The sequence below is a fragment of the Thermobia domestica genome, chromosome 9 (genome assembly GCF_964235325.1).
Source record: "Thermobia domestica chromosome 9, izTheDome1.hap1.1, whole genome shotgun sequence".
Lineage (NCBI taxonomy): Eukaryota > Metazoa > Arthropoda > Insecta > Zygentoma > Lepismatidae > Thermobia > Thermobia domestica.
The window spans coordinates 85,628,097-85,654,906 of NC_137462.1; the positions used below are offsets into that span (position 1 = coordinate 85,628,097).

The window sequence follows — 26,810 nt, forward strand, 5'->3', positions numbered from 1 at the left end:
TCGTAATAAGATAGTTACTTTGAAGTACTTAACACATTCAAATAAACATTTCATAAAATTGAGCACTTCTAGTAAAATCTAACAGCAAGTGCCATCTTGTGTGCACATTGTAAAACGAATAAATTATTTTCTTTTATTTGTTACCTTTTTCGATATTAGAAGACAGAACCAAATGAATCAGTGTCTTGCGTTGTAGCTGAAACAACGCCGTGGTGGCTCAGTGGTAGAGCGTTCACCTCTGGTGCTTGGGGTCCCGGGTTCGATCCTAGTCCCCGCCAAGTGAACCTTGTGGTGGACAAACACCGTGTGCGTGGGTTTCCTCGGGGTTCTCCAGTTTTCCCCCACTTTCTTCATTCCACCATTTCATTCATTACTCATCATCATAGTCTTCTTTGGCATAACCGTGGGACATAAAAGATTTCATTTCATTTCATTGCCAGGAAATCCAACTCCGCACGCCATTATTTCTGTTTATCCGGACCAACAATTCACTGCTTTTCAATTACCTCGAAATCTTAGGTCAATATAGAAAATCTGTTTCCTTACTGAGAACCAGTGTGGGATCACGGCAGTAACCATTCGGTTGTATTAGCAATACTTTGTCTAATTTATGCTCTAACTTAAAAAAAAAAAAAGTTGTTTTTTATTATTATTATTTTAATTAAAAGTATTACGATTATTTAAATAACATATATTTCTTCGTAAAAAAACGAAAAAAAGTATATCACAGTAATACAAATTATATATATAAATGTCACTATAGGTAGATAGTAATATTCTTATCCGTCGTCTTCCTCTGGCCACGACTCTGTTTGGGGATCACCAGGTAAACATCTTGAGACAACCTCCAGCAACTCTTCCACTTGTTCATCGGTAAGGCGTTCCTCGCTCTCTTCAACCATCTTGAATAACAATAATACCATTGTATTAATCAAAACCCTAAGGAACTTAATTATAGAATAATAGTTCATTACACTTCTTTATAGTGTACCTGGTAAAGGAAAAAATAAAATACATTCTAATATTTTTATGATCAAAATTTGAAATTACCCTAATACACAAAACCGTATGCTTTATGAAAAAAAAAAAAAAAAAAACTGAAATTCTCCTCTTTTTCATAATTTTCTGACTGAAGTGCTGTCTTTCTAACTATTACCATTTTTGCTCTTTGGCGAAAATATTGACAGTAAAAATAATTGATTTAAACCACTTCCGGTTTTAACCGAGCTAGCAGAGAAGGCGGAACTTATTCTTGGGAAGCTGAATCAATTACAAGAAAACTGCATCTCAATATCCCTTTCACTTTTGCTCTACGAAAATCAGTATTGAAAGCAGAAGTAGTAAAAATTTCAACCATTTCTGGTTTTGGTAGAGCGTTGCCAGTTATGATGGTATTTTCGCCTTCCCCTCTCTGGTATTATTTTAGGGGCGAGATGATTCTTACATACCAGTAAGAAGCGAGATTCACTATCACTCCTTTGTAAGTGATAAAACTACGCACCCTATTGTACATTTCGTGGTGTGTGATTAAATTGAAAGTAAAGATGTAATATGAGAAGGAATGTTGATGTATTCAATTATACTGACTGTTTAGGTGTATCAAATCATCCTAGCAGAATGCACGATTTGCCACTACATGTAACATCAAATATTGAGCAAGACTGACCTGGACGTTGCAAGTGGAACACTTTGGTGATTGCAGATTCCCACCAGTGGCGGATCCAGGGGGGGGGGGGGCAATCGCCTCGCCCCCAGAAGAGGAAACTTTTCTTTTATTTTATATATAAATAAAACCCGTCCCAGAGTTTGGAGCTTTTAAAAGTAGCTCTAAGTAGCAGTATTACAACCCCCCCCCTCCCAGAAGTCCGTCCTGGATCCGCCCCTGATTCCCACTGTACTTGTAGGTGATCGATGAACTCAAATTTGACTATCTGAGAATGACATCTTGACTTAGTGACGGAACCTCTGGTTGGACTCCACTGACTGACCAAAAACCAACTCCTGGCGTGAGTGACCACACTAACCACAAAGCTGACTGACTAACGAAACTGACTCCGAAGCATCCAAATCTTAATATTTTATACGAATTAAACATTTCCTTAATTCATTGTTCTTCTCATTTTTGAATCGGTTCCTTTCTTTATTATTTTGACATCAGATGGTTTGTCACCTCATGTCTTGCTCAATATGTCTGCGTGAGATGAAATTTTGACAACTCGTGATTCTCCTAAGCGTTCTTTGAAAACACACAAGAAGTTACAATGTCAGTTTGCGTTACAACATATCCATGCGTTTGGATTTACAATTTGTTTGAGTATAATGCCTTCGTATTGTTTTAAACTTCAAGTTTTTCTTTCTTGTTTGCTAGTGCATTGCCCTGATTGAACATTGTAAAATTTATTCTAAATTATAAAGTTCAATGTACAAACATCGAAAATCAAAGTGATACAACAGTATGTTCTCTGGAGACCCTAAATCTTTTGCAGAAAATCGCTTGTCGTTATCTAATACCATTTTTGTTCTATGGCGATGTGTTGAAGCCGGAAATGGCTAATTTGAACCACTTCTGGTTTGAACAGAGGATTAATGGAGAAGGGACCTATTCTTGGGGCAATGAACTGATTGCAGAAAATCGCATCTCGATATTTCTTATCGTTTTTGCTCTGTGGAAATCAGTATTGAAAGTGGAGGTAATAGTAAATATAAACCACTTCAATTTCTGTTATAGTGTTACGGATTATTCATGGTCTGTTGTCTTAGAACGCTGAATCGTTTGCAAAGAAACGCTTCTTGCCATCTCTTCGCGTTTTGTTTTATGGCGATAAGCACTGAAACCGGAAATGGCTAATTTGTACTTCCGGTCTGAATAGAGAGTTAACAAAGGAGATGGAACCTATTCTTGGGACGCTGAATCGATTGGATGCTTCTCGATATCTCTTACCATTTTTGCTCTATCCCTGTCGATAGACGAAAGGACGAACAAAACCATGCATAGCATAGTTTGGAAGTCTAAAAGCCTGTACAAGCAACACACAGCACTTGTAAGTTCTATGTTCAGTTCGAAGCTGTCTCTCTTGTTCGTTTTCAAATTGGTGTTGCTGTCATCTTTAATTTCCGGACTGTTTTACATTCTAAGTCTCAAAGAATAAAGTATGCAACCCAATCTATTATGAATATGTGCCTTATATCCTTTATAAGTAGATATCACGTACAAAGTTCACAAAAATTGCAAGTACAAGTTATGGACATCCTGAAAAAAAAAAAAAAAAAAAAAATGAAAAAAAATAAAAGTGGATTGGTATTTTGTCCTATTCATGTGTTACTAATAGGTCAAAGCAATGTTTTAATATTACTGCTGTCCTTCCATAAAACGTCCTGTCCTTCCATACTGATACTTGAGGCAAATTGTGAATGCAAAGAATCGACTAAGAAAAACAATAACACTAGAATTAAAGAACATATGTCGTTTAAAGTTTAAGGAATCAGACCTTTCGAAATATTTAAAAGATTTAAAACACAAGATTTATACGGTTAGGGTTATACTGTAACTTAGGAGGAGCCCAATTCAGAAACTGAAAGTCAGGAATTTTAGTTTTCTATATTAAATGTAAAACTGAATCCTGATTCGGATTAATTGGACAAAACATGGCTTCCACTGGTCCATAACTTATCACAGGAAGAAAATAAATGATCTGCACGTGTAACGTGATTAGTTGTATACAAGAGCTGTTCATTTAATTCCCTGACTGATGTAAAAAGATCATAGGGATGAACGACCATCTATTCGGACTTGTTGTATCTACATACCAATTCCAACATCGCCATCGCTTAAACCTATCTTAGAAAACTTGTTTTGGAATGCGCTGGAGTCCCCTTGTCGTGTTATCCTATATGCAGGCCCGTATTTAGGTAAGTGCTATTCTATGCTCGAGCACAGGGCGGCAGGATTTTGGATTTTTTTAAAAAAGATTCACAATAAAGTAATATTTAAAACTAGCAACCCGCAGAGTCATGCGCAAGGGCGAGATAGCTAGCTTATCTGATTATTTTTAAAGAGTCATTCTCTCCCACCCTCATCCCAAGGGTTTAGGATGAACTTGATCATGAAAGCTGATACCATTAAACTCAGCATACTCGGAAACTATGAATTCAACACTAATTTCTGTCGTTTTCGATTACTTTTAAAATCTCGCCTCCCCCCACCCCACCCTGGGGAGTGGAGTATGACCTTGAAGTTGAGTTGATTAAAACTGTTACTATTCATCTCAGCAATGACTTTTCTCACAGTCAAGATATACGAAAACCGTTCATTGTATAAGATGATAAATGAGTTTCTCTTGTGCGCGTGCAAGTAACCTAAAAACCAAAGAAACAGTGCAGAGAGGAGAAAAACAGTTTCTTTGGAAATACTATGGGAAGAGATTTTTTTTATTCCAGTACCCTAGAATGTGTGATAAAATACATACAGGAAAAAAAAAGTTTATTTGCAAATACTTTGGAAAGTCTTTTTCTTTTTGGGGGGGAGGGGGTTAATCTAACAACATGAGAACACATACGGGAGTGAAAGATTTTTTTAAAAAATACTTTGGGAAGTTCTTTCTTTATTATTATTCAAGTAACCTAAAACATATGAAAAAAAGAAAACACATACACAGTTCCCTGCTGACGTTGACACGAATGACCTGGTCCTGTGTAAGAATCCTCGGCTCGAATTTTGCCGATACAAGCTACATCTCTAGATCTTCGTACTTCCCCCAAAATTTATAGACAGATGAGATCGTATCTCGCAAGTGCACAGACTGGTCAATTTGCTTCTCATTCCGACTCACGGAGGGCGACCAAGGCATCATTGGAAACACATCAACCACAAACATCATTGGAAATGTGCAAACCACTGAACGATCACCGTGTGACTCATTGTTACATTATCTAATGCTACTTGCGATATTTCGTATGTCTCTGTAGCTCTTCTTCCTAGTTCAAAACAAAATTTAACAGGTTTCTTCCACTAACCTATTTTACAGGATCACACAACACCTGCACATAATCACATCTCATTAAACTAACTAGGCTCATGTGAATGACAATGGTATGACGTAATTGTGAGATGTTACGGTGCCTGCGGTGAGGATTTCGAGCTACAATTAATACCAAAAAAAAAAAAAAGAGAATTAAATAAACAGTCCATGCATGGCAATCACAGGTGAAAATTGTTAGGAAGATTGACAAATCTTCTTGCGTCATATTGTCTATGTTCTAGACAAATCCTAGATCCTCGTGCACTTACTCCTGTTGGTGTTTTTTACTTTATTTCCTGAAGATGGAACCAGAGCGGTTCTGAAGGTTCAAAAAGTAAAAGCTTGCGAAGTAAGTACTACAATGTATAGTGATAACTTCAGGAGCATGATGATAAGAACGCTCGCTCACCTTCGGATGAAATGATCCATGGCCTATCTTAAGCCATATGAGTATCGTTTCGGTTTATCCCATTTTATCCGACTTCCTCATTTCACCAATTCTTTCACCTGCAAGTATCATCTGTCTCCTTTAACCTGCAGGGCATAACTGAAAACATTAATTTCATTTCGTAATATTTATACGATATATTCTTCATAAACTATGACCTTAAGTGAATGATTCAAACTGTGCATCCTGCAAACAATAACTCTATCACGTTGTTTCGCCAAAAAAAATTTTGGAACGAAGGTATCAATTTGTGTAGGTTATTAGCACACAGAAATTGACAATTTCAAAGTCAAAGAATACTGTACTTAAGTTAACGGAGTTTTACCAGTTATTAAAACTAAAACTAAAGTAAATATTAAAAAGTCTGAATTAGTATATACCCAATTTGACGGACATTTGACATAACGTTTATGCGTATAAGACAGTTTCAGGCGAAGTGATCTTACAAACTTCTTTGCTTAGTAATATTATGCTTTAATTAGATGCTTACCAATTGTATTTCGACAGGTGTTGTTGGTCGATGATTTAACAGCATCAGTTTCTCAGCCTTTGTCAATTTAAATGGCTCTAATGACCTCAGGAAGTTTTCAATTATTTCAGGGCTCTGATGTTTTGCCGGTGTCTCCTCCAAATATTTCGTTGTCTATTAACAAAAGAAAACAAAAATCTCCATTACACATGTAACGTAAGATATCTCCATTGCTTGAAACTTATTCCATTCGATACTAGAAATCAAGATTTCTTATCAACTATTTATTTATTTGTTTATTTTTTAAAGATATATAGCAAGTTTAAAGATGTACTTTCAAAAGCTGAATCTCATGGCTTTGTTCTTAAAAATTACCTGTCACAGCGTGGCCAAATCCAAAGCCAGATGCATAAAAGCATAGTGCAATGATTTTGCTTCACTCTTGCATACTATAGTCTCATAAGGACATTTTCACGCGATGTCTGGTGGTATACGTGTAATTTATGACAACTGAAAATCGCGAGTTAAATTCTCTCAAAATTGAACTTCGCATATCATATCATGGCCACACAAGAAATTATCAGGAGCAAAAATGTACCATGAAATCAGGGATTGAAAAAACCCGGGTATTTTTGAAAAAAAAAATACCTGGGCCCACGGATTTTTCGGGTTTCATTTTTTTCTTCGAAATATTTCAATGTTTTGGGGTAAAAGTGTTAAAATGTGATTTATATATCAAGATTGTCATTATCGCAACTTGCAATCATTTTCTATTCACTACTGCTTTGAAAAATGGCTGCCATTTTGAAATTTTTCATGGGATTGCCGAGAAAACTATACAGCGAATTTAGAATATCTCGTGCTTCTATTCTGAAAATGTCTATTTAAAAGACCGAAAATTAAACTTTGTAACGTGGATACCCACTATTTTGAAAAAAAAAAAATGACCGCCACTTTGAAATTTTACGTTGGTATGCCGCCAAATCTATACAGGAAATTTAGTGTGTCTCGTGCTTGTACCATGAAAATTTAAACTTAAAAGACTGAAGGTTGTACCCTGTAATGTGTGTGTCGCACAGGCAGACAGACAAACGAACAAATGTAGATCGAGTCATCCCAGGAGCCTTAGTAACGTTCGCCAAATATGAATACCAAATATACAAGTAGCATTCATTTAATTCGTAGTCACCCTGTACAAGTATGGGAAATTGTTCACCTACCTTAAAAGTAATCACCTCTGGCGGTGACGCACTTTGTCCACTGTGACACGAGCCGCTGGATGCCTTTTTGGTAGAAGACCTTGGGCTGCCGGCGAAGCCACGACGTCACCTCCTGTATGATCTTATTGTCCGAATGGAAATGGTGTCCACGTGGAGCTTTTTTCAGTGCCCCAAACAGGTAAAAATCGCAATGGGAGAGGTCGGGGCTGATAAAATATCTAAGATTCTACTAATACAATCTACAATTTTATTTGAATGTGTACTTTAAACCTGCTAATTTTCAGAAGTATTTTTTCCCCTCTTCATTTACAATTGAATGGGTGAGTTGAAAAAGGAACACATTCCAAAAACCTTTCAAACCTGGGTGGAAACATGAACACATTCCAGAAATATGTTCGATTTTTCACTCATACGTTCCCGTAGACTTCAGTAAAGAGGACCTAAAATTAATGAATGCGTTCCTTGTTCCTCTCAAGCAGTGTAGGTGCATATAAAATGAATATAACCATCCCAGTTTAGCTAGCCTATTTTCTGGAATGTGTACCTTTTTCAACTCACTCATTCAATTACAGTTTTTATTGTCAATCGACGAAGTTTTTATTGTCCATAAATTTCATTTACCTGTATCTTATTGTCTCACCTCATAAGCAATAGTTGCTAGTTGCCGCTGAGTTCTGGAAATCTTTCGCTGCCCTCGTTCATCATGTCCTTTTAATTCCTGAAGCAGACTCAGCACCTGTGATGTAGTTAAAATAATGACTGAAACAAGCATATAAAATTTAATGCAAAATTTTCTTCATTACTCCATATTATCTGCACAATTACATATGACTGACTCATTCAAAAGAACATACTACAGAACTTTTTTTCTAAACTGTCCTCACTCCTAACTTTCTGGTAATTTAGAATCTCTAATTTGAAGTGTACACATTGTTTTATAGTTATCCAAAATATTTCAGTTAGTCCCTCCAGTCCTCTTCATAGCTGAGTGAGCCCTTTCCCTCTGATTTCAACCGCAACCCATAGGAGTAAGTGTCTTATCTCCAACAGAACACATATTAGGTTTCATAGAAATTGGACAATTTTTATGAAATTTTCGCAAACATAGGTGGGGGATAAATTCATTCCCTCATTATTGACCGATTTCAACTACAAGCTTCGGAGCGAATGACTGGGAAACCTTAAAAACTATATGCCATATTGTCGAATACTGTTTCTCTAGGAGGGAGATCCTCATAATTGGCTGATTTCAACCTTAAACAGCCGGAATCGTAGTAAAGCCTTATGTAACATTTCATATTGTATCAAAATGGAATAAATTTTAGGAGAAGTATTATAGAACATATGTTTTTTAATTGGAGGGGGGGGGGGATTACTTTCGTGTATTCGAATGATTTTAAGCAAAAGCAATGGAATGACTGAAAAATCACAAAAAATATGTGGCATATTACATCAAAATCGGATACATTTTAACAGGAATGATCGTATAACGTATTTTAAACGGAGGGGTTGGGAATCACCCCTTACTGGAAGGCACATTCAACTCTCATTCCTGACTAATTTTAACATGAAGCAATGGAAATCTGAGAAAGCTTTAAAGAAAATACCCATTATATGGTATAAAACGAAAGATATGGGAAACATATTTTTCAAATAGGGATGCCAGGGGGCATAAAACTAGAGAAAGAATAGAAAAAGAGAGAGGAAAATAAATCAAACGAGAAAGTTTATGCCAAACAGGAAAACATTAAAAAGAACTGAAAACTACAATATATAAATTAAAGAAAAATTAAGTGAAAAAATTAATTTGAACTTGTAAATTACAGAACCGAGTTTATTATTATTATTTTTTTAAATTAATTTCTTTGTATAGTGAGGCTTATTTGAGAAATTGTATGAACTTTTCACGTAGAGAAATAGAGAAAGAGAGATTATATAGATATTATGGATAAGAAAGAATTGTTAAAGGTGTAGTTTTCATTTTATTTGACTATTGCTATTTTCAGATTTCCTATACATATTTATCAACTTATATGTTAGGACTAGTGTTGTAAATAAAAAAAAACCGTTCGTATTTTTTCAGAAATATACGTTTTTTTTAAAAAAAAAAAAACATTGCCTCTCGTTTTTTTTCTAAATTTCGTTTTTTTTCAAATAGTCATTTGTAATGTATCTTACGTCATTTAAGTCGGAAGTATTTTTATGTAGGTATAATTACCATAAAATGCAACATAAATTAAACACTAGATACTGATACGCTACAAATATTTTACAATTTATATGAGTAGCGTACCTACTAATAATCCGGGTTTCTGTACTGTTTCACCAATATCAACGAAGAAATAAAAGTATAAATGAACATTTGTTTTTTTCGTGAAAGTAGGCCTTTAATAAGTACAAAAATAATATCACGAACAGTATAAAATGCAAATAACTTGTCTAAAGGTAAAAACTAATACTAATTTGCCTACTAATATTTTTCTGAATATCATATATAAATAATTTGTCGACTAGATATATAATATGCATTGCCGGCTCTACAATATGTGCAACACGTGCATTTACACTGGGTTGCAATATCTGTCATAAGTATTTTATTTACAATAAATATTCCTTGTTGGAGACAGACTTCATGATCATGGTAGCTAAATTTACTAAGCTGACCTTCTATTTGAATACTACATTCATAAATTTTGTTTAGGTCGCATTAGTTTAAGTCACATGATCAGTGCTAAAGCAAATGATAAAACAAATCCCAGAATAAATTGCTTGATTGTTGTCAAATACAGGAATTCAATTCTCGAATGCCTGTCCCCTTCGGTTAGTTATCAAAGTTCTGATATGAAAGCTTCTCTTGTCTTTGTCGCAAATAAGATCGTTATCATTGAAGGTGGAAAAACTATTTAAAAAAAAATAATAATAACAGATGTAGAAGGAAAATCAAGAAATAAAGGTAAAAGAGCTAGTTGCACTATGATTGCAAACTGATATGTTGAGACTGAAACTCGATATTGAATTCTATAAAAAGGATGTATTTGCTTTATTTTTTACTAACATAATAGATTAATATTTAAAGAAGAAAAAAGACACAATATTGTATTTGTAGTAAGTATTTAAGCCTTTCCGAGTGCGAGTGTAGTTTCCCTCCCTTTCGTTGTTCATGCTGGAGTACCATACTTAAAATCGTGACTTTTAAGATTTGTTCTTTCTGGAGAAAGATTTAGGCGGCAAATTACGTCATTGCGCGGGCGACAAATTGCCTAGAGCCGGCCCGATGATATGTACACTCATGTCCACAATGATTGTCGCATATCTATAACGGTCTTTTTGTAAGAATATAATTTGATAATGATTTTGCAGGGTACTTTTAATACTGATGATGTGTGCATAATCGGAAAATGTATATTTGTGGTAAATTTTAAAGGAAAAGAATTATAAATACGAAAATGAGAAAGAGTAAAAAAAAAAAAAAAAAAAAAAAAAAAACTGTTGCTAAATGGACAAGAAAGATTTATTTTCGTTTTATTGTTCTTATTTACTGCTGTTTTGACATGTAATTTGCCACATACATGTCTTTGCCGATTATACACATACTAACATTATAAGAAATACCAGGCGGATTCGTTATCAAATTATATTCCTAAAACAACATATTTATAGACATGCGACAATAATCTTGGACATAAGTGTACATACAAGACATGAATATAGGATGACATAATTTGAAGTAATGCAGGGTGTTTCAAAATGAATATTAGGATTTTGAAACTTTGTAGTATCTATTACAATTAACTTACAATTATAAGTATTATCAAATAAAAGAGCAACTCAAACAGTTTTGTACACACGCATGCCATGCATTGTTTCCTCTGTCTGCCGTTAGAAAGAGCAAGTAGCAAAGATGGAGACTAGAGACCAGAAAGCTTTGTGTGTTTTAACTTTGCAAAGACTGAATCTGTAGTTACAGTGCAACCGTCTGTGTGAATTGAATGTTTTGTGTCATATGGCGGAAAGTTTATGGGCCTTTCTCACTTATTGACTCAATGTGTGCCATGTGACGAATGAAGCTCACATCGAACACTTGAAGCAAAAACTGTCTGAGGTGTTCTTTTGTTTGATGTATTATTTATAATTGTGCGTAAAATGTAATAAGTACTACGAAGACTTAATTCCCCGATATTCATTTTGAAACACCCTGCATTTCTCAGCATCAGTATTGGAACTAAGATGTAAAAAGGAGAGATTGTGATTGTTTACAACAACGATATTATTATTAGTCAAGATTATAATTACTACAACAACACAAGTTAGTAGTCAAAAATGTAATTAAATGTACACTCGTAACCCTTTCGGACCCAGGTGGCCAAAGTGGCACATACGGGTGTGTCAATTTTTTAATCAGCTCCTGTATGGTCACTATTTAAGATATCGGTATATATATTTTTTGCCAAATATGGTTGGTCCATAGTTTATCATTTTAGTTTCTTTTTCTTCTGTGTGTCGAATTTCCCTCTCAAATTTCACCCCAGTCAAAAATTCGAGAAGTTTCGAATTTTCTTTATTACTTTGCCCCTGTAGCTTCATTCGTTTTAGAGAGACCTCCTTAAGACTTGTCAGGTAGATACGTCGGATGGATACCTAATTGTTGATATCAATTGGACGGGCTTGCGCGCAGTGTTGCCAACTACGGAAATTAAAATCTCCTTAAATTGGGGCAAAAAATTCGAAATCTTTGTTATAAACCGTACCTATACGTCCGAATGCAAGTCAACTTACGCCAGTCGAACATTTGTTCTTACTGAACAAACTCGGGTACATATCGTTACAGTGGGGTAATTAGGGGACGCACGAAAAATTCGGATTTAGGTTCTAACTCTTGATTTTCCCCTACTTTTCTCTTTATCGAAATATATTTTTGGTAATTAAAAGCATTGTTTCTTAAATATCACCATGATACTTGTAGGATATATTAGTAATTACCAGTGTTTAAGATAGTTTTCGTCTGTCTGGTAGCAGTGTTGTCAGCTACGGAAAATTTTAATTCAAGGTGTTAGGGGAAAATTACGTGTTTTGTCTGTTATATCCCTCTTGTTGGCTACATAGGAACAAAAATACCAGTATCTGAAAGTCTTGTCTTTATCCTTCACATCGCACTATAGAAAGTTTCAATAGGATAGTTAGGGGAAGTACAGCTAAGGTTTACAGTAGACCTTGTTCTCTAAGTGGAAAGATAACTGTGATTTTTTTAGGTAGACTGAATATTTTTAATGACCTGCTTACTTTATTAGATATAGTCACAATACTTGTAGGGTATATTATAGGGATACCAAAGCTTCTTTTAAGATAGTTTGTGTGTGTCTGCTAGCACTGTTGCCAGCTACAGAAAATTTTAATTTTCGATTTTAGAGGGAAATTTTGGAAAAAATCCCTTTTTGTCTCTATTATTTTCCCTCTTGTTGGCTACATTCCAGCAAACGTACCACTGTCTGAAAGTCTCGTCCTTAGTCTACACAACACACCATAAAAAGTTTCGGTAGAATAATTAGGGGAAGTACAGTTAAGGCTTATAATAAACTATGTTCTGTAAATGTTAAGAAAATTGTGAATTTCTGAGGTAGAATGAGATTTTTTTAAAAAAAAAAAAAAATCATGCTTACTTTGTTAGATATCGCCATGATACTTGTAGGAAGTATTCTTGGGGTACGAAGGTTTACTTTCAAATAGTTTACGTCTGTTTTATGGCAGTGTTTCCAGCCAAAACAATTAATTCCCGATTTTAAGTAAAAAATTCGGCAAATTTCCCTTTCCCCTCTATTATTTCCCTCTTGCTTTCTACGTTGCAACAAATGTACCACTACCTGAAAGCCTTCTCTTTAGCCTACAGAACGCACCATAAAAAGTTTCAATAGGATAATTAGAGAAGCTGTAGCTCCGGCATATCTGTTTGTTTTTGCTTCTGAGGCGTAAAAAGTGTCAAAATTTCATGTGTATGGAAACAGAGATTTTTTTCTTTCTCTCTTTGAATGGAAGCCAGCGGCTTTAGGTTTTCACTGTACCTTGTCAACGCACCAAAGAATTTTTTAGGTGACTTAGACCCATATTGCAACAGTGGTGCTAGATACAAAAAATCTTGAAATTCGGTTAGGGATTTTTTGTAAATTTTCACCCCTACATTTCCCTCAGTGATTTCCCACCCGCTCGCAACACTGCAATGTAACGTACACCAAAACATAGCCACATCCTTTTCTAAAAAACAATGTCTTAACCATATCAATAGGGTAAATGGTTTTTGAGCAATAAGTCACTAACTGACAAAGTAGGAAAACGCCAAAAATGATCTGGGTCCGAAAGGAATAATCACACGATTTTGCTCGTATAGGTACAAGGAAACAAACGATTTGTAGGTTACGAGGGCTTCGACTCAAGTTCTATTGATTATTTCAATAATCTTCAACATAAATCAATAAATAATAGCTGCCAGAAAAAAAACAGACATTTGAAAAAAAACATGAAAAAGAACGATGTTTTTTATTGAAAAAAAACTTCACAGAAAAAAAAACCGTTTTTTTACAACACTAGTTAGGACCTTCACGAAATGTTGGAGTGGATGGAATTAACAGACAAGAAAGAAAACTTAAAAGTCAGGACAGAAAACTGTGTTATTATTAATAATATTATTCATGAAACATATTATTATCCTCTTTTAATATTATAAACTTACCTCGTAGTTACTTAGTGCTGCAGAATTGGGATTAACTCTGAAAAATAAGAGGTATCAATTAATATTTATGTTTGATGAATAAAAAATTAAAAAAGGTAGTAGTTTCCACAAAAGTTGTACTGCTAAATGCTTTTGAATATTCTGAGGAATAAGGGCGATCGAATAAAAGCAGAAAGATGAAAAAAAAAAACACATTTATATATAACAGGCAAAAAACAGATTAAGTAAATAGAAGGATAACCTAATGTATAGGAGATGCATGAGACTGCATAGGTTATGTGAGAAATTTAAAAATTATTATTACAAAGTAAGACCACTTTATCCTCATTTTTGTAAAATGCAATGAAAATGTCTTAATAAGGGCTATATTATATGGTTTTGTTGGCGCCCTTAAACTTTATCTGTATACATTGACTTTACTATTGCTCCACTTAGTGAAAATGTACAATATAAGTTAAGATTAGTGGATATCAGAATGTTCACGTAAAACTTATGAATTCGTACAGAAAGATATTATATGTATAAATCTACAAAACACTATATATATATATATATATATATATATAAGCACATTTCTATATGCGCTATTATTTTAAATGGAGTATGCACGTATTAATGTAGTCATACTTAAATATTTGACATTCCTTAAAATTCTTGAACATGAATATTTCGTGAATTATTTTTGCTGCACTCTCCTTTAGAGTTTAGAACTGAGAAAGAAACGGTTTTACAAGGCAAAGAGATTCAAGTAAGGAAATCTGACTGTTGAATTTTTTCCTGTATTATACTTTTAAAACATGGGGTATTTCTGATGACCACTCTATCATTATAAAACCTTTCTTTCCTACTTTTAACCCTTTGACACATGGATCAATATTTCAGTAAACTGTAAAAGCACTTTTAGGGGGAGGTGGAATTTTACTGTCACAAAATTGTAATATTTCGCTAATTTATAATTATATTTAAATGAAACAAAGTTTATTGTACTCACAATTACTCTCTTTTTATGACCAAGATACTATAATTAGTGATTAATGGATGACGTGAGGTAGATAATGTGATAAATAAAATACTGATGATCCCCTTTGCCATTTTTGGTGATTGGTACAGCCCATACTAAAGAGTACTTTTCAGACCATAAATATGAGTGTTTTTGAAAGCTATGGGCTACTATTAAACAGACTTTTCATTCCGTACTGTAGAAAATAAACTCAGAAGTATTACACAGAAAATTTGCTTTCAGTGACAAAATATTAAAATAAATATTTGGCACTCGTATCTGATCGTCAAGACACTTGCTGATCTGTAATCAGCATGGCTCAAAGTTTACTTCTATACTTATTGGGTAAAAGCAGACGAAGGTAGCCTCATTTACCGGCGGGCTATATAAAAACGTGAACACATTTTAACCTATGAAAAGGTGTAGGAGGAAAGACATTATTTAATATAGAAGAGAGAACACCTATTGTTTTCTTTTTGGTGTTCACAAATACAAAAATAAAAATATCTCTACGCTACCCGATATACGTGACTTTGTTGCAGGCTCTTACTTCAAGGGGATTTTAAGATTTAGATTTCTGGGCTTTCGGCATCTAGGACCATTTAGTCCGAAAGCTATTGAGGGATGACATCCCTCGGTGAGCACACGATCCGATGAAATGGAAGGAAGAAAGCAGCCTGTGACCTATAAGTTTAGTACCACGCCCGCATTTGTCTCGTGTGAATGAAGAAAACCTCATTCAGGGTGGCTGGCCTGAAAAAGCGTTTTACACTTTTTCGACTGAGCGCCCGTACCGGGAATCGAACCCGGGACCGCTCACATTGAAGACGAAAGCATTAACGACTACGCTACGCACGCGCCAACAAAACAATATAGATCAAGTGGGCTAATTCTGAAACACAGAAAAAAAAAAAGGTTAATGTGAAATACCCCAGTTTTTCCAGAACTCGATGACTTTGAAGTCTTAAAAAAAAAAAATGGTTGGACGGTAAATTTATTGCTATATCTATTGCTTATATTTCAAAAGTCTGAAGCGTGACAGCTTTTTGAGACAAAAAGTGTACTCTGAAAGTATCCATTTTTGAAGGAAAAACTTTTATTTTTTCCCGCAAAACTTTTGTTATATCTCGTATATCAAATGCCTCACTATTTAACTAAATATATATTCTTGTAGAGTACGTTTTCGGTTTTTCACATCATGTAAGTAATTTGTAAAACGGTGCATGATGGAGGGGCAACATAGGTCAAAAGTCAAGGAACTATTATGAAACACTGTGTGGGACTATTATGAACGTGATAACATTTCAATATGTAGGTCTGCATGCTACGTAAAATGTTTTCTTGTAAAAACAAAGTTGTTGCATGTGTGTTCTTGCAAAAGTAAAGGAAAATCCCAGTGCGAAAAAAGCATCCAAGAATAAACAATCAAAGGCTTGTGACTATTCAAGCAACGGCGAAAAATGTCTTACTGAAACTCTGACAGTATCTTCTGATGATGATAATTTAGATGCCTCACAACCTGACGATTCCATCGAAATGGAGGACTCTGAAATAACGCATTAGATCAGCAGATTTTGTTCTTGCAAATCTTAAAGGAAGGCGCCGAAATAGATCGACAAGATTATATATCGTCATGTTGTGACAATATTAAGAGTCCTACCTCAAGACGAATTGAAGTTATGCACCGTAAATCAAATGTGAACAAGAAAACATTTAAACCTTTCGAAACGGACATTTAAGAGTTGGACTGTAACGTGTGGTGATAGATGTAAGAGCTGTTTTGAGAAGATTGTTATGTTTGAAGTGTAAAAGCTAGAACTCTTTGTAGGAACTCCAATAAGAACATGATAATGTTGGAACTTTTCATGTTACGCAAGAAAGGTGTGTCCACGTTTATTCTTTAGTACAAGCTGTGAAAGTTTCACCTTTTCATTTTTCCGAGTTTAATAGGATCATGTTCAATCACGAAAACGGCATGACTTTTGTTAACTGATATTGAAATTTTGAGTTTTACGTCCCACGGTTATGCCGGTTAGGCTAAAGGAGACGGTGATAATGAGTAATGAATGAAATGGTGGAATGAAGAAAGTGGGAGGAAACGGGAGAACCCCGAGAAAACCCACGCACACGGTGTTTGTCCACCACAAAGTTCACTTGGCGGGAGCAGGGTTTGAACCCGAGACCCATAGCACCAGAGGTGAACGCTCTACCACTGAGCCACCGCGGCCCCCTTAACTGATATTGTCTGCATGATGATATTAAAGCTTTTCATGGAAACAAAGGAATTTTTGGTGAAGACACAACTTTCCTAGCTGCAAGTCTGCTCTCCATCTCTACTTGTACACAGGGTGAGAAAAAAATCATGATTTATTTTAAAATAATCATTTTTGTTGATTTTTTTTATTTAAATCGATTTTTTTTTTTATTTAAATACAATGTTTCTTCTCGCGTAATACAAGTCACGAACTGAAGATAAAATATTAGGAATTAATGTTAAATGTTAATTATGCCATTTAAGTGAAAGGATTGGGCTTGAATTTTGAATTGATTGCCAGTCGTTAACTTATTTCAGTCCCAAATAGAGATGCAAGGGTTCGGAAAAAAGTCTTCTTCTTTTCTTTAGGGGGGGGGGCGGACTTGGTTTTTTCTGCTTCGCTTTTTTGCTTGGGAAATTTTGGGCTTTTTTCCAAATTCTGCTTTAAATCGATACAGCAGGTTTTGTTTCGCTTTTATACAATGTAAAAACTCATTTAAGTAGTAGTGGATGCAGATAATAATACAAAACCTCGAAAATAAACATGAATTTCGAAAACATATTTCAAACAATTTTAATTCTTAACATTTTTATTATGAATCCCAAAAAATTAATCCATGTATATAATAAGTTGCAGTTAAGTTTTACCTTTCATATGCATTATAAGCAATATTTTTTATTGTGAATTAAAAATACAAAAACAAGGAAAAACTGTTACATGGCATACAGAATTTATTGTACTATGTGTGTGAGTTCAAACAAATAACACATCGGGAAGATAATAATATATTTACTGAACAAACGCACAAAACAAATTTAAGTTTCGACACCGTAGCTTTCTCAAAAATAACATGTTCTTCTCTTTGTTCATTATGTATATCAAGTGGCTCAAGTGGTACAACGTTGGCTTCGCATTCGGGAGGTCATCGGTTCGATTGCCGCTGCCGACCATCCTGACGGGTTTTCCAGCGTTTCCCTCAGTCCTACCAGGAAAATGCCGGGATGGTACCTACTAAAACAGGCCCTGGCCGATACCTTCCCAAATCCTTTCCAAATAAATAAATAAATATCATTCCCTCGTCAATCTGTTATAGCCTATAAGTTTATTATGTCTGACTTCCGAGACTTTCATGAACATTCGTACTAGAGTAACAATTAAAAATAATCATTGTTTTACTACAATTCAACGTATTATTTTAAAAGACTGAAAAAAATACAATCTTTGTATGGGACGCTTAAAAATTACCTAATTTGTTAATGCAAATCTTGCTTCCGCCTTTGCTACTCCTACAGAAATTTCTTTGAAGTTGAACAGAAATGTTGAAAATGTATTTTCTATTCATTTATTACATACGTAATAATCTGTTACTACCTATCAGGTGCTTCGGACCTGCAAAATCGGTAAAGTCCCAAATTCAGTAATGCACTGACTGTTCCTTAAGCTTGTTTAGAGTCAGGAAAGTACTGAATTTTCTGTTCATGGATCATATGCGTAATACTGTTCATCTGAGCGTTTGGTTTCCAAGGCTCTGGAATATATAACCACCATCACGGTTTACCCAGTCCTGAAGGTTTCTGAATTTTTAACAAGAATTCGGCATGTCATTACGGAACTTTCCCTATTAAAAAAAAAAAAAAAAAAAAAAAAAAAAAGACAAACTACGAAATACATTTAAGTCAAGCGCAACAAACATGAGTGAGTGGTTAGCTTTTCCGCTTCTATTGGGAAATCCGGGATTCAGTTCCGCATTCGATCATTCCGACAAACGTTCTTAATTCCATCTGTGAATGTAGAGATAGTGCGTGTATTGTGATTCCTGGCTGATTTCATTTCTTATATTTTAAATTGTTGCTATTACTAATTACCAGCAATGACGGATTTGCGAAAGGGGTTAGAGTGGGGGTGTCTTTCGGACTGAAGCCTGTTCTACGAAATTACGGAATTTCTAAAACAAACGAAATTTTAGTTATGTCTTTACTCATAAACTTCAAGCCCCCCTCAAATGAAAATCAGGCATTTTTAGAAAAAAACTAACCATTAATAAGAAAAAACCCTCCCAAAACACTTTTCTAAATCCGTACTGATTATTTGTATAAAATGGTATTCAAAGTTGCATCCGGAAGATTATTACTACATCATTACACAGCTACAGTATAACAGAAATGTGGAAGTATGCTCTGACGGATATATTGAAAAACATAAGTTTAACTATGTGCTAGAAACTAGAGTACTAAGCTCTAAGAAATGAAACACGAATAACTAAAAATGAAATGATCTAAAGAAGAAAAAAATGTCGATAACTCAGAAGTTAAAATAAAGTTATATAGCCTCTAAAATTGTTCTCAAAACTATGTACTTAATGTTTTAATTCATAAAACATGTGCTCCATTCATCATGATGGTGAATTCTAGAGGGAAATACGGCATTTAGGTCATGAAATCTTGTTTAACTATAGAGTATACTATAAGAAAGCTATTTAGATAGAAAAATCATGAAAATGAAAAAAGCCAAAATTTCCGTTTTTCCCTAAAAAGCAAGCTATTTTGCATCTCTAATCCCAATGTTTCTTAAGCACTAAGGAAAAAGTACGGCGACGTTTATCAACATGATACTTTTTTTTTCACAAAAGTTACTAGTTATAAAAAAAAAATGGAACTAGCTTGCGGCACGAAATACATATAAAATACGCAAATTTCGCCTAAAGTTACAAAGTCTAGAAAAGATTTAAGTTTCGGAGAAGGAATCGGACCCCTTTATAAAGTCGCCCCTATTATCTGGGAAACAACGAACAGGCGTGCACACAAAAGAATTTTCGTCTTAAATGTCCATGGTGATTTTCTCGTTGGAATAGTTAACGATTTAAAAACCTTATGTTACGAAGATAAGAAAGCAGAATTCCTTCGTTACCCGTTCAAAACGGGATTTTCCCTAATCATCTTCTGCATGAAACACTTGTTTTCATACTGTGTTGTACATACATTTGCATCTTATTGTATTATGATTATCTTCCATAATTGAAATAACACAACAGAGGCTGGATTTTACTTATTTTCACTTGAAATTAATTTATTTCGGAATTTGATTTAAATCAACGATTTTTATATTAAAAAAATCAAGTGATTTAAATCGTGATTTAAATCAATCCACCCTGCTTGTAAAGTTATTATTGATAAAGTAAGTACCAAAATACGGGTTATTATGCATTTAATTTTTGATAGGGAATAACTGAGAAACTTTCAGAGATAATTACACCAAATTTTGTCATGTGAAGCATTACATCCAAAGCGTTTATTTATAGACTTCAGTATTCTTTAGTCATCAATCCCATAAGAAGTTATACGGGTATTTCACAATACCCCAAATGGAGGGGCTATTTTGAAACAAATGTTTTCTTTTTTTTCTTTAGGAAAACTGAATGTGATAAAAAAATAACAAAAAAAATAACTGAGTTATTTTTAACGATATATGTGTAACGTATATAACGATATTTTTTTCATGTTTCTAACCTACGCAGTTCTTGCTATGCTCAAGAGTATTTTTTTTTCTTTCTTTCATAATTACCTAACTTGAGCCCAAAAGGTATTAGAATGCAATTAGGAAATAATTTTAATTTTTAAACAATTATTGCTGGGAACACTTCTCTGTCAGCGTTTAACATTTTCTCTATAGTTTTCAGGTAATACGCCATGTATTTTACAATAATTCTAAACCGATGATTGTTTCGCTGTTTTTATTGCCAGCCTTCTTCTTCTTCTTTTTTTTAATACATTCTACGTCGTCACTTTCCTTGGCACATGTACAAGCAATTGATAATACCTGGAAAATGACATCTCATAAGAACACTTCAACACAACTCTCATCGTAAAAGCTTAAAACAACGAACGTTCAATGTGTTCAGCATTTGAATGATAGCCACACAGGGCACGTTAATTTACATTTAAGACTAAAGCGTAAACTGCAGTACAGATGTACGACAAGAGAAAACAAAAGATATATTCACAATTATTATTATTATGACTATTGAATTAATAAAAAAGTTATTACATGAGAACATTTTGTTTGTGATGAACAGTACTGAAAGACCGTATCAGGTATAAAAAATGTGATGCAACACATAATGGTAATCTCCGCAAGTGAAATTATGGATCACTTTCTTTGCTATTGTGCAAAACGACCACCGGAGACGAAGAATAATGCTAGGTAAATTTTGATAATGCGCCTACTCCCTCCGGATTCACCCTGCGTAGGCTCAGCAGTTTTGCCTTACCCTAAACCGAGATAGAAACTCCTCTTGTAGTGACCACCTAGCACAAGTTGTATCGCCTACCAGATTCTAGGCACATCAATCCGTATGCAATTATCTGAGCATGCGTCAACAAAATACCACTGTAATATACATGGTGGCACACGAAATGTCATACACTCAAATTTCCTAATGTAATTTTTGATATACACAATATGTGACACAACTGAACATTGATTTATTCTTTGGAATGTCCATCATTATTGACCACGATGGACATGTTCAATATGTGCACCTTTTTGGCGTGTCACCTCATTGAGACGAAATTGACGTTGTTTACAACCCTACGACACAAGTCCTCTCCAATTCCCTGAAAAAAAAAAAAAAAAATGTCAGACTGGTCGCTCGTAGATCCATAGTTTCCTTTAAATATCCCAGTAAGAAATGGTCACAAAGATTAAGATCCACACTGCGTGGCAGCTACATTACACCATGTGGAAAACGTTCAGGATATCGATACGACTCACAAGGAGCTAAAAATATTCATGTGGGAAAGTGAATACAACGTTTGCTGTATGATGTCGAGCTCCGTCTTGCATGAACCACTGAGCTTCCATTAGTAGCACTGTTGCATAGTGTTGGGGGAGAAAACTTGTTTTCTAACATGTCCATGTAGTGTGCACTGTTGACTCTCATTGGAAACAAAAATGGACCAATGATGCCGTTGGTGGAAATCGCAGCCCGCACAAGATTAGGAGCATCTTGTGTGCAAATCTCACATTCTGCTTGTTCACATAACCGTTTAGAGGAACGTAGATTTAATCAGAAATTAATGTATTGTGAACTACTTCATCACCTTGCGCTACAGGCAATTCAGCAAACTGAACTCGTCACGGTTAGTTTGCTTTGTTTGTCACGGTTAGTTTATGCTACATTGTAATTTTGTATGGGAATAACTGCAGATGCTTCAGTAGTTTCTTTGAAGAAACTGACGTGCAATGCGTAACTCAACAGAAGCTCTTCTGTTTGATTTACTGGGGCTCAGTGACAAGGCCACTCGCACCGCAATATATCCTCTGGAGTAAAAAGTTTGGAGGAGCGTGGTCGTTTCCTGTCGAAAATACCTACCATCAGATTGAAACTTTGCACATAGTCTATATCCAGTTTATTTGCAGGATACCCACCTGATACGTAAATGAACACAAAAACATTCCTGCGCTGCAGCCACATTCTTTGTTTCCGCGTAAAACAACTTTTCTGCTCAAGCATGAACCGGCCTTTGTTCACCACACCACACATAGATGGTATCCACAAAAGTTGATCCATGCATGAATCCACGTTACACATGCCAAAATTGGGGTTATATTCCAAAGTTGGTCGTCTGTTTCTAGCAAATTAAAAATTTATTGGGAAGAAATGGATAAGTTGCTCATTTGTGTGATTGACAATATATAGAGAGCAAAAGTTGTGTTTATTACTTTTATAAGCGTTTATAAACATGGAATTATTTGGCAAATGGACGGAACTACTTAGCGCATTACCTCATGTCTAACCTGTTATGCACGGATTCGCCCATAATGTAGCTAATAAGTATATATGAAGCTAATGTGCTGGCTCATGACCAGGGTTGGCTGGTTTAAACCAGCTGTTTTGTTTTTTTTTTTTTTTTTCAGAAAAAAATGGTTTAAGCCAAATAACGAAAAATGTTCGTAAAATCTTGATGAACACACATTTCATTCCCGTATATTATTCGTATTATATTCAGACCTAAATTTCCCATTCATTACTCAGAGAATATACTACAATATATATATATATATATATATATATATTAAATTTTATGAATGATTCTTTTTTGATTTTTTTTATAGTCTGTTATTATTGTTATGCAATTGCAAAGAAAAATTTTAAATATTGTTTCGTTTTAAGAATGTTTACTATTGATAAAATGTATCAATATGCCGTACTTTTTTTTTGGGGGGGGGGAAGGTCATACAAACCCCAAGAGAGGCATTTATTGAAATAAGTAGTATATTTCGCATCTATTCATGTATAAATGGGTCACAGCCGAAGTGTACTCAAATAATTCGTATCTTGATCCAATTTTCTGACTGATATGCAAATTACGTCGTAGTATTTCTTTAACTTGGACTAATAAAAGTCGTAGTGAACCCACTTGGACACTAAATTAGTTCTTCTGTACTCTGCAATATTTTGAAATTGTTCATATGTAATTCTGTATAATAGCTTCACTTGTGCAATTGTTTATCTTTTTGTCCTTCTGAAATGACTCTTGACAATTAGATGAACAAGTATATAAAGATCAGTACAATGTATTTTTATCAGGAGTCCTTCGTGAGCGAGTCTGCACACATACCACATTTGTGGCTAATTAGTCCCGGTTTCGAGTTCAAATAGAGGACAAATTATCTCGGATGTAAGCCGAGAAGCGATTTGGATTCCGCTTTAAGCTTATGTGACTCTTTCCAGCATAACCCCGTTGTTTCATAATAACACCAAGTCGAAACAAACTTATTTCTGTCCATATGTGATATAAATATACAGTGCAAATTATTTAAATCCAAAAAACCTCCGGGTTTAAACCCAAAAAACGTTTTTTTTTTTTGTTTTTTCAATAAAAAACATGCTTTTGCCAACCCTGCTCATGACACGCAAGAACAAAAATGATTAAGAGGTAAGGGATCGACATAATTACGAAATTTACGTTAGTACCGGTAATGTGTAACGTTACTTTGGAACACAAATATGCAAGCATGAAAATATATCAAAATATTACCTATAAACATCTTTAGTAACATAATTCAACAAGAAAGTTAAGTAATTTTATGCTATATACAACTTTTGCGCTATCCCCGTTTGTGTATACTCAACTTCGATAACGCACCCACTCTCCCTATGGACCCACAACCGTTGCTACTCGTCGAGCCCCGTGCTGCGCTCCTGTCCTGTCTCGGTTAGACTGCATCCTCGCTTTCAGTCACCACATACCACAACTTGGATAATGTCTTTTGTACAATACTTCTTATTTTGTACACTATGTACATTAAAGCCCCCCTAACGTGAATATGTACATAACCTAACACAATTCTTCGATAAACTAGCGAAATTTTAACATTTTTTTTCGAAAAATAAAGGGGCTTTTGGTCGAAAACCAGGTGACGACCAACTTCGGAATATATGCCCAAAATTGGAACACACTAAATATTCATATTTGAATTTTATTACATACATATTTTCAGCATATGGAATTTCGTACGCCACCCTATCTGTTACGAGTTTGGCAAGTTCTTACTTTGACTCGCACAATGACTGCAACCGATTCATCTGACCCGCTTCTCGGAGCAGTTTAGGAATCACATTGAAGTTGCTACACCCGATCTTGACGTAACATCACGTGGTGTTACCATGAGGGTAAAGGTGGAATAAAACGAGCCCTACAGGGCTTCTAAGCCTCCTCGCTCGCTCAGCAATGTTTCATAACGTAAGGAAATTACTTTTCTTTTCTTTTTTTTTTTTTTAATCAATAAAGTTGTGTGTGAAGAGTGGACTACATACCACTTGACAGCACCGAAGGCAAAAACAGATCCAACAATTGATAGAACCAATTGAAGTGACTGTCCGAGTCAAAGTAAAATCTTGCCACGAGTTTTTTCTAAAGAAAGAAAAACGATATAAAATATAGAGTATGTTTAACAGAAGCACGTAAAAAACAATGGATGATGCAAATACCTAGAATTTCGCTTATTTCTACTAATATTAGGTTAGTTTAGGTTACGTCTATCCTTTTTTTTAAAATTATCCTGGACCCCTACACTAACATAATATAAATATATATATATATTTTTTTTTAGAAAAAAGAGCTGGACCCCTTTGCTAAATGTAGGCCTAAAATAAGTAACCCCATATTGATAATCTACACGAATACCGGGTTAATTCGAGGGGGTGGGGGTGGAGTAGGTAAAAAAACAATTTTACGGAATAAATGAGTTGTTGGTAGTAAAACGTAATTAATGTGAGTAATATGTGAAGCAAATGGAATAGAAAGACAACGTGTGCAATGGAGAAACAAGAGAATATAATGCATATCTGTTTAAAAGCCACCCTTGATCTACACAAACCCCGCAGATATGCAGAACGTAATATAACCTAACAAACCAAACTGAAGCTAACCAAAAATTAGACTCTAGTTATAATCAAGTGTGAATTTATACGAAAAAATTCTGGTCCCGTAATGTAATGAGGGACCAACAAAGACAGAAAACGTGCCCTGTTGGGCTCGAACCCGCATTCACTCGCTAACACTCGCTCGGCAATACTCTCTCAATTAAATGTTATTAATCTAACCTAACCGGATGTGAATAAAACAGCAAAAAATCGATGAAAAACCATGGCGCACCAAAGCTAAGTAATAGCCTTAAATATATCCCGAATATCTAGTTGTGCCTTCAGTTAATCAGCACTTTGCTTTTTTTATTCAAAAGCTCGACTTAAACGTATATTTTCCCAATGTGACTTTTCTATCCAGCTCATGTAGAAGTGTATACTAATGTCCACAATGATTGTCGCATATCTATACCTATCTTCTTGTAAGAATATAACTTGATAATGATTTTGCAGGGTACTTTTAATACTGATACTATGCGTATAATCGATAAATGTATATTTGCGGTAAATTTCACAGGAAAAGAATTATAAATACGAAAATTAGAATGAGTAAAACAAAATGTTGCCAAATGAACAAGAATGTTTTATTTTTGTTTTATTGTTATTTACTGGTCTTTTGACATGGAATTTGCCGCATACATTTCTCTGCCGATTATACACATACTAACATTATAAGAAATACCGGGCGAATTCGTTATCAAATCCTATTAATACAACATATTTATAAACATGCGACAATAATTTTGGACATGAGTGTACCTACAGGAATGTTTTACTGTTCGTAAATATAACGACTATAAATTACGTTTATATAACTTACACTTCCATTTCTAAACGTTTTTATCCCCAACTTTAATATCATAATTCACTTAGAAATAGCTTCTTCATATTTTATATTGAAGCACATTTCTTGAATCTCAATATTTTCTGCACCCGACCAGTGTGACCACCCAGCATAACTATTTCGTACTAACCTATACAGGAAAAAAGTACTAGATTTGGGGAAAAATACTAAAATTTTTATCTGCTCCCGTTTCACCCTATGGTAATAGTATACATGAGAACCCCCTGTCTTCCGTGCGCGAGGATACTTCATATTATATATTTATACGTTACCAAATTAAATCACTGCGTTGTCTTCATTATATGTGCTTAACATTCTATTTTTACTTTCTAGAATAAATTTTGTTGATTTCGATTCGAAAAATGTTAAATATTTTTAAATTTATATCATGATGCAGACCAAAATCC

The 26,810-nt window shown here is 34.6% G+C and overlaps 1 protein-coding gene across 1 annotated transcript; it reads right to left on the reverse strand.

The window, feature by feature from the left end:
• Nucleotides 1-675: 675 nt before the first annotated feature.
• On the reverse strand, nucleotides 676-26,532 carry Polr3I (RNA polymerase III subunit I). Its single transcript, XM_081771458.1, has 5 exons — nucleotides 26,380-26,532; nucleotides 13,877-13,913; nucleotides 7,796-7,891; nucleotides 5,957-6,109; nucleotides 676-902 (listed from the first exon to the last, which is right to left on the reverse strand). Exons 1-5 carry the CDS (start codon nucleotides 26,385-26,387, stop codon nucleotides 780-782), a joined length of 417 nt encoding a protein of 138 aa, XP_081627584.1. The 5' UTR covers nucleotides 26,388-26,532; the 3' UTR covers nucleotides 676-779.
• Nucleotides 26,533-26,810: the final 278 nt, after the last annotated feature.